At 34.0% G+C, this 9,616-nt stretch overlaps 2 protein-coding genes across 2 annotated transcripts; both read right to left on the bottom strand.

Annotated features, from left to right (window-relative positions):
- Positions 390 to 1,122, bottom strand: LOC107642473 (proline-rich receptor-like protein kinase PERK2). The gene has a single exon (XM_016345842.2). It carries the CDS (start codon positions 1,004 to 1,006, stop codon positions 626 to 628), a length of 381 nt encoding a protein of 126 aa, XP_016201328.1. The 5' UTR covers positions 1,007 to 1,122; the 3' UTR covers positions 390 to 625.
- On the bottom strand, positions 3,542 to 9,359 carry LOC107642464 (conserved oligomeric Golgi complex subunit 6). Its single transcript, XM_016345827.2, has 11 exons — positions 9,047 to 9,359; positions 8,901 to 8,953; positions 8,121 to 8,268; positions 7,902 to 8,009; positions 7,249 to 7,316; positions 6,614 to 6,737; positions 6,198 to 6,344; positions 5,832 to 6,095; positions 5,461 to 5,745; positions 4,758 to 4,904; positions 3,542 to 4,217 (listed from the first exon to the last, which is right to left on the bottom strand). The coding sequence occupies exons 1-11, from the start codon at positions 9,269 to 9,271 to the stop codon at positions 3,702 to 3,704; spliced, it is 2,085 nt and encodes a 694-aa protein (XP_016201313.1). The 5' UTR covers positions 9,272 to 9,359; the 3' UTR covers positions 3,542 to 3,701.

Raw genomic sequence — 9,616 nt, 5'->3', positions numbered from 1 at the left:
TTAAAAATAATGCATTGATAATTTTTTAAAAAATAAATAATTTATTTTTTAATAAAAATATTTTTTTTAAAGATATATTTAAATAAATTTTAAATTAAATAAAATACGTTATTTTTAAAAAATATATTTTTTCACTTAAAAAAGCTAATTTAAACTAGCAGGTAGTTATTCTCTATAACTTATCTCGTAATTATACACGTCGTATTCATTTTTCCTCTTGATGTTTGACTTTCACAATCAACGTGCGTAACTGAGGTGGGAGAGAATCAGTAAGTTCCAATAATTGAGGTGGTGGGAAAAAAATTATTTAAGACACATACTTATTTTATTCTATTTCCTTCTGTATATTTTGATATACGCCTATATATAATGTTCGAGTCATCAACTCCTTTAATACAAGAAATCATATAATATTATAAATAAATATTAGTGATGAAACAAAATACATAGAGAAAGAAATCTTCAAAATATCAAACACCACAGAATAATAACTACAAAGTACAAACAGCATTATCAGGGACTCAAAAGAACACTATGTGATAAAGCCAATAATAAAAGCTGTATATAAATAGCACCATGCCAAAATATCCAAACGCTCGGGAGAACCAGCCAATAAGCTGCATTCTTAGTTTGAGGGTGGTGGGGATAACGCTGTTGGGATGGTTGGCATAGGGGGTAGTGTCAGTTTAGGTGCAGCTGTTGCCAATGGTGGCAATGTGTTTGGCAACTGTGGTGGGATTTGGGTGCTTGGCAATGGTGGCAATGAGAGTTTTGGTTGAGTTGGTTGTGGCATGTTTGGCAATGGTGGCAGTGTTGTAGGTTTAGGGAAACTTGGCAGAGATGGCAAAGGTGGCAGTGTGGCTTTAGGGAGTGGTGGGAGGGAAGGAAGTTGTGGTGCTGATGGTTGTGTCTGCATGAGGTGGCGAGCTCCTAGGCTCATTCTGGGGCTTGACAAGAACAACGCAAGTAGCATGCAAAGGATGACAGAATGCTTTGTAGCCACCATTTTTGAAAGACTTGTGATATGGCTTATGAGTTCCTTTTCAGCTAATTAAAGTACTTGTTTTTATGTGCAAATATTGTGTTTGAGGTGAGTTGAATCAGAACAAGTTGTAATGGGTATATATATTTGTGTGAATTTGAAGCCTTTCGGTGTGTTTGATAAAATGTTGTTGAAGAAGCATTAGTTAGTTTACCTTAACATAGAAGGGAGGCCATCAAATTTCACCTACACCTATTTGTTGTATGATTGTATCCCCAACCAATCTACCAATGAACCTCAAAGTCAAAGATGATTAAACTAAGATAGTTGAATATTACTCTGGAGCAATTCCGTATATAATAACTCCATATGAACCCAAAATGTAGGTTTGAACCCTGACCGACATTTTTTGAACTACATGCTATCTATTCTTAACATATAAAAGTAGATATATAAATTTTATCACATTACTTTTAAGACATATTTTTCTTTCTACTAATATCATGTAAGCAACGTCGTTTACTTGACAAAATTTTATAATCAACTACTCAATTTTTGTCAAAGAGGAGTGCTAGGGGGCCAGCAGAATTTGTGAGTTGTAGCCATCAATTAGCCATCAATAGTGTATTTAATGGTGTGAGATTTCATCTAATGGTGGAGAATCACTCATTTTCCTTCTGCTGGCTAAGTGCTGGCCAGATTTTAATAAATCTACTGGTCCCCTAGACTTTCCCTTTATCAAATTACCTATTATTTTCAAATCAACAAAAAAAATAAACTATACAAAAAAAAAACTCACTAAATATAATAAACTATACAATAAGTTTATAACCCCCAATAATTAATTTCTATAAATAACTCATTAAATATAATAAACATCCATATTACAAATATTACAAATGTCATAATAATATTATTAATCATAATAAATTTTACGTTACAAATATTCAAATTTTATACTATTTGACATATTTATATAAGTCTCTTATCACTATTCATTCAAATAAGACAACTACATTTGTAGCACATGTAATCAAACACCACAATATTCAACAATAAGGTAACCCTATATATTTTTCATAATCTCATCTATCAAATTATTAGTTACTAACCCAATACTTATTTCAAATCAAAGTACTACAACAATTTTTGTACTATTTGATGGTGAAGAAAAAAAAGTGTTGGACACAACTGCTTCAAATCTAATAACACTTTAGAAAAGTAATGACATTGAAACACCATTCCAATTAAAAAATTTGTGCAACCTTACACTTATATTTGAAGTCAAAGTAAATGATTTTAATCTCAAAAAAGATTATCAACAATACACTGTTACTAAGATATTTGTTTCAACTAATAACACTGACCTCAACACCCATTACAACAAATAAAACAGGTAATACTCCAAAAAAAATCACTTATTCAAGACATTATTTTTATTTCTAATTTAAATTATTTATTAATTATAAGAACCAACTTCACCAACACTAATATCATCAGACGAAAATTACATACTCATCAAGAGATTAAGAAGAAAGAAAATTATACAAATTCAAGACACATCTTCAAAAAAAGAACATACATATAAAGATGAAACAAACAACACAATAAAAAGTGCATACAACTCAATAATTCATAAAGAATATGCATTCACAAAAATCTACGACAGAAAGAAGAAAGCAACAACTCTAATAACAACCAATAAAAAAAAAACAAAGACAAGCACTATATAAGAAAATTAAGTCTATCAATAAAAACAAATACAAAAATTAAACTACCAAATAAAAATATCACTTTGTACAATTCTAATATTCAAATCTTTTGTACTACAAATTATTTTAAATAAAACACCTTTAATTTTAGTTTACACATATTTAATTTAATTCTATAAAACATAACAATTTCTAATATTTATTATATATTATCATTAATTTACTGTCTCACTCAACGCACAGGTCTCATTCTAGTTACTATTATGGTTAGCGTATTGTCTCCGCAACCAAACGTACGCTTGTAGCGTATTGATGCGGGTGAATGCTATGGTCAAGGGGGAGAGGAGAGTTTAAGACTTTAAGTACTATTATTTTTAAGCAATAAATATTATTTTTAAAATCAAGGTGTTAATTATATTGGCACTCTTTAAACATTATTGTTATTTGTGAGTAAATGTTTTTTGGAAGAAGTGCCTTTTCTTTTACCATAACCAAAAGGACGAAAGGAAAACTGTAATAAAAAATAGAATTCAGTTAACTTATGCCTTAAGGAATAAAGACACATGTTAAGCTTATAAATTAAAAACATTTTCATTAAAAATACAAAAAAAAATCAAGTTTTCAATATATTAAAAAAAATTTAAAACTTCTACTAATAGTAATCTTAAAGACACATACGAACTAAACTCCAAAAAATAAACAAATAAAACCAAGTGATTGAAAGATTTTCTGCGAAAAAATTCTTCAGCCAAAAACACATCATTTCTTTTGATACAAAATTTCTAAAGCATTTCTTTTGATCTGTGTAATTCATTAATAAAATTAATTTCAATTTTAATATTTTGTATCGCAAAAGTCTAGGCACATGACGAAACTTATTTAATGTATAACAATACAATTACAAACGCAGGAGATATAGAGTACGAAAAAAAATAAAAGGAAAGATATTTACGTAATCAACAAATAAAAACATGCATAGGTAAACAGCAAAACATATCAATAAAGGCCTATATTCCTAAAATGGTTCTTATCTGATTAGGAGGATGCCTGGCCAACGCCCTGGGATCGGGATAGCCATTCTTGGGATCCATAATTGCTTTATAGATAAGCTCATAAGCTTGTGCCAGAGACCTGGCCACCCCTATAGAAGCTTCGGAACGCAACCTTGGAACTTGCATCTGCTCAAATTCAGGCAGAGAATTATCGCTTCCCAAAACAAGACCAAAAAGAGCCTTCAAACACTCGGAAAGGATCGCTGGACTTGTGCCTTCCATCTCCGCCAATGGCATACCAACTTCATTGTCTCCCTCGTGAACTGAATTGTGGAAATGAGGCATCTTTTCAGATAAATTACACCTTCTTAAGATTGCATCAACTTCTTTTTCCACGAGAACACGCAAGTGATTATCAATCATTGCTCCAAGCCTTTTCACGTATTCAGCAGCAACCTCATGCCGAGATAGAGGTTGTTGAATAGCACACAAGCAGTTAATGAGAAAGATCTTGGAGGGGGTCTCACTAGTCTGCCCAAAAAAGAAAAAAACAAAGATGAAGGCATTAGAAGGTGAGGGCAATTATGACTCAACCAAGTGCTAGTTTATTGGATATTAGTTCTGTATGGAACTAATCAAAAAGTCCAGAGGCTGACCACTTTTTAACTTGCTGCACGTTTAATTTCTTCATCTTTACTTGTCATGTCCAAAATACAAAGATGGTAATATAAAACTTTACTACATTTGAACATTGGACAATGTAGTAAGGGATTTACTTCAGTCCACATGGTTTTACATTTATGATTTGACATGGAATCAAATAAAAGCCAAATATTTTATGATTTTAAATTGGATAAAGTATGTTTTTTGTTCCTAATGTTTGTGATTTTCTTTAAAAATACCCCTAACGTTCAATCTCATTCAATAAAGCATATATACAAGTGAAGATATTTGGGAATAATAATCAATTAGATTTAGAGCATCGTAACAAAGTTTGTATCATCTACCAACATCAAATATTAGTGAAACCCAAAGAAAAAAATGGATAAAAGATGGAGGAGCATAATAGACCTGTGAGGTTGAAGCAGGATTGCTACTTGACAAGATTGCATCAACTGACGATCTAGTAAGTTGACCAGAGTCAGAACTCATCCTATTCCTTCTTGATGAGTGACCGACTCCCTTTGATTTGTGTGCCTCTGCTGCTTGTTCACACATCTGTAACAAATACACACCAACGAAATCCATGAGTCTATAAGATTAGCTTTTTTCTCAAAATGAACAGCATGCATTTGGAACTGTCCTTAAATGGGATATTCTACATATCCTTGAGCTAGAGCTGAAAAAACTAGTTCCAGCTGGAATATACAAAGTATGGTTTAATAAATCTTCAGGAAGAACCAAAATATGCACCATTCTGTTTGGAATAAGAAATGACAAAAACAAAGGAAGAAACCCATGTAAAACTTGGTCAAATGCCAAATAATATATGGGTAGATTATGAAACAGCCCGCTTTAGCTCATGAGAAGCAGGAAGGAGCTCTCCAAGTTTGAAACAATGCCAGACAATATCTTGGAACCGAAGCAAAGCAGTTTAAAAAAGATTTGATGGTGAGATCATCACATTCTCATACAGATAAGGCAAAGATGTTCAAAGATTCCTAAGTTACTATTATGTAAGAAGTGATACAATATTAGAAAGGAAGGTCAAACTTCAGAATATCATTTGGAATATAAAGGTCACAGCATAAAATACAGAAACCAGATAACAAACCTGAATAATTGGGTCCAGTATCGCAGATATAACTGGATCAAAAGCAGGTTTCTGGCCAGAAGCAGGAACCATCATGCTGTTGTAGGTGTCAATAATTTCAAGAAGTATGGATACTCCTTCTCTAACTGCTGGAGGCGGGGAAAGATCAGATGCTACAAGTGGGGGATATCGTAAAAGTTTTTCTCCTCGACCTTTCAGAATATCAAAAAATGTTTTCTGAGCAGCATCTTTCAGCACCCATAGTGTATTACATAGTGCAGTATCTCGTCCAAGTAAATCTGCAATCTACACGGCCATTACAAGTCATGACATCATTTGAAAAACATGGGATTATTGCTTTCATGGAAAATCGACTGAAGTGAAAAACTCACGGTGTAGCTGTAAAATTCAAGGGTATTACTCAGTTTGTAAGAGACTATCAAGCTCGGTTGAGATTGTAAAACTTGTTCAACTCTCAGCTTAAACGGCCTGCATACTCCTTCGAAAATTCTATCAAGAACAAACATCAAGTCACTTTCTGTCTTTGCAGAACCATTCACAGGGTTATTGGAGAATTGCTTTGCTGTTGGTCCAATATCCACACTTGCATCTGGATCTAATAAAACAAGTACAAGTTCACGTTCAGATGCCAGGGCCTGCATTCATATAGAAAATATATGAAAAATAAATAAACCATGATCGAGAAACAGCATCCAGAGTGGCTTCAAGGCATTCATCACAATGCTTTCACACAATACCTGATGCAACCAGCCTAGCATATCACCAACATATCTTAATGGGTCATGAGCATGCACTTCGATTGGTCGAGGCATTCCACCAGGTCCTCCACGTGTAAGAGCACTAATAAATCTTCTGAAAAGTGCATTGTGTCTCATATTGGCTACCTGCAGAATTTAGTGACTTAATAATTTATAATGTGCAAGTAGATGATGATAAAGAAAATCCAGGTTTAAATTTGATATTATGTAGATTCTTTAGATTGTATTGTTAACAAATGGTTCGCTAGGAATTATATTAGCTGGTGCATTAACATGCTTCATGATATGAAACATATCAATTCTAATATGGAAGATGACTGGTTTCTAATCCAAACAACAATCACTAATAGACTGGCCAATTTTTCAATAGGTTGATTGATCAACATTGAACATACCTCTTCTGCACAATACTTGAAAAGGACAGATCTTTCCTTGAGGTATCTCACAGCTGTTTTCAGAAGCTCACTAACTTCCGGATTGTCAGTATCACCCAATTTTCTACATTCTGCCTGAACCCACCTAAAAGTGAAGAATTTATATATATATAATCAAACAAGCCAGTTTCAATGAGAAACAAGTTGTGAGAGTCTCTAAGAAATCTTACAAGACGTGAGATATTCTCTGACATTATAATGTTAAGAGTAAATTACAACCACTACATTGCTCCAGAGTCAAGTGAAGTAGTAGTGCAACCATTTTAAGTTAGTGAAACTTGTTATAAATTTTATAATCATGGCAGCTGTATTCAATGATTACATATAACATATGTATATATCCTGTTGTATCAGGTAAAAAAAATTCAAAACGAATGGTACAGATTATTCGCACATGGTTTTCTTTCTCATGATTCTCTGACATCTCACAAGGATCTGATTCTCTTTCTATTTTGTGCTACTCATCTGATTTCGACATATATCAATGACACATGCAAGGCTCAAACTCAAGCATTATGCATGTATAAACCGCACACATAAGCAACAATTGTGCATCACACGCAAGCCAAATGACCCTGAATTATATGAATGCTCACCTGCATAGGCGTTCATAAGCTCCTTCTTGATACACAGCCATCATATCCATTAGCTCCAAACCAGCACGCTGCAGTGAAAGTATCTCATGTTATTCAATAATATACAATGAGAACTGACATTGCATAATGCACAAAGATAGCTCAACACATAAAGCACAAATTAATAATACAATAACAAGATCACTATTATGATAAACCTTGATCAAACTCCTACCCTCTATTTTATAATATACTTTTCCTCGTCTTGATGAGATTCTTCTTTTATAATAATAATAATAATAATAACAATAATAATAATAATAAACCATAATCCAAATTGTTTAGGTTTATGATAAATATGAGACTATAGGACTAATGCTAGAAGCTAAGCCATGTAAGATAACATGGATGCATGTCATACTTAAAAGAAAATAGTAAACAAATAAATATTTCCATACTGGGACAAACAGCCGGCTAGCAGTACTCTTACCACGTATGTCATGGACAAAGTATCCCCCTTTTTTTTAGCCCCGAGGACAAAGTATTTCTAACTTACTCATAATCTTATATGCATAATTATTCAGACTTTGGCTAACATCTGCAGACTGCAGAATTCTGCAGTAACTCACAAGAGTGAAAATAGGATAAGAAGGATATACATAGAACAAGATTACCTGATGATGTGTCCTAAGCAACACTTTGCAGTTGGCGTGAATCTCTTGGACATGAGAAAGTGCCTTGAAAAAGTTCTCATTCAGCTCTTCATCTCTAAGTGCATTTATCTGCCGATAATCAATAATTATTGATAAGCAAGAACACTATATGATTATCTTGAAATTAATTCACGAAGCCACAGTCCAACAATAGGAGAGACATCAAGCAGTAACTTAAACCTCTTCAGGGGAGAGCTGATAATTGTGTAGGAAACATGCCACAATCTCTAGTCTTTGGACAGTAGTTTCAAGCTCTTGTTTGAGCCTCTCTGTGGTGTTGATAATGTCACCAGTGCTATCACTACAACTGTTTAAAGCCTCTGCTATCCTGTAAATTATAAAACCTTAAGATTTTATCAGAAGATCTACACACTAGTAAAAAAAAATATTAAATTTAGAGAACAATATGACCATTTTTAAGATAAATTTGATATTCTCTGAGTTAAAACTCAAAATCTTAATTCATAAACCCTAATGAACAATTGCTGAACAGATCATCAATCTTAATTCATCACCCTAATGTTTCTGGAGCTGTGCCGCTAATGAAAAACTAGGGTTTAGTAGAGTTTCTCAATACGATTCTTGAAATGAAACATATCACACTCAAACAAATGAATTGTCCTTGCCATTTCTAAACCTATAACTTATTACATTGCAAACAAAACAAGCATTGTTCTGCCACTTTTTGCACCTCAATCGTTACATCATTACATTTTATATACACTTCTGCTCAATTCAAGTGGTCCAGTATAAAAGGGATTAAGTAGTCATACATTCACACTCCTATCTCAATTTGAACACTATTCAGCTCCTACATAAGCATGCAGCTCAGCTAAGCACAAAACTTGAGACCAAAAGTTTCATTGCACAAGTTCAAAATGATAACACCTACTGCCTCTACGATAGGCATGAAATCAACGAAACTACAACTAAAGAATCATTTCAAATCGAAATCCACACCTGTCGCAGCATTCAGTAAGCGCATTGACCTCGTTCTGGACGCTATCCAAAGCCTAACAGACGCATTACAGAGATCGGATCGGATCAGAATAGCAGCAAGTAAAAGCAAGCAGGAGCTTTAAGAATGAGAAGCAGATTGGAATTACCAGCTGCACGGGGCGGGAAGCTTCGATAAACTCGAGGTTGATTGAGAGAGCGCGCTTCTCGATGGTGGATCGGAGATTGCGGCGCGACTGTGGAGTGTTCTCTTCGTAGAAGGAAGAGAGTGTGTTGAGAGAGGACAACAGATCCGGCGTGTCAGTCCTCGATTCTAGAACCTTCTTCAGCTTCCGTGAAAGCCCCGGCGCAAGTCCCGCCACCGTCGTCCCCATTCTCTTCGTTCTTCTTCTTCTTCTCCGTTCTCTGTTCAGATCTTCTAATCCAACTGAGTTTCTTCTTCTTCGGTTCTTCTGGTTTTGCATCTTTATTTCCTTTAACTTTGAACCCACACGTTCACCCGGTTCGGATGAACCGGGATTTCCTTTTTTTTTTTTGGTCTAACGTAGATAGCGGGCTGCATGAGAGAATAATTTAGGTCCTTTTTTGTTAGATGGGCTTCTATTAGATACTGGACCAGATTTTATTGGCCCTTCCTGGGCCCAAGAAATGTCTAAATAAGAAGAGGGTTATGTCTTTTTGTTTTAGTATAGAATTCATTTTAAAGATTAAAATTGGAG

This window comes from Arachis ipaensis, chromosome B05 (genome assembly GCF_000816755.2).
Source record: "Arachis ipaensis cultivar K30076 chromosome B05, Araip1.1, whole genome shotgun sequence".
Taxonomy (NCBI): Eukaryota; Viridiplantae; Streptophyta; class Magnoliopsida; order Fabales; family Fabaceae; genus Arachis; species Arachis ipaensis.
The sequence above is the reverse complement of the archived record's forward strand: the minus strand, read 5'-3'. Positions and strand labels throughout refer to the sequence as shown.

Bases quoted from the DNA above. Each gene is read 5' to 3' on its own strand.
- LOC107642464 (XM_016345827.2), bottom strand. From the start codon at position 9,271: ATGGGGACGACGGTGGCGGGACTTGCGCCGGGGCTTTCACGGAAGCTG. The intron at 8,010-8,120 runs GTTTAAGTTACT...GATTATCGGCAG, and splicing joins ATCAGCTCTCCCCTGAAGAG to ATAAATGCACTTAGAGATGA. The intron at 4,218-4,757 runs GTCTATTATGCT...TTTTTTGGGCAG, and splicing joins ATCCTGCTTCAACCTCACAG to ACTAGTGAGACCCCCTCCAA.
- LOC107642473 (XM_016345842.2), bottom strand. From the start codon at position 1,006: ATGGTGGCTACAAAGCATTCTGTCATCCTTTGCATGCTACTTGCGTTG.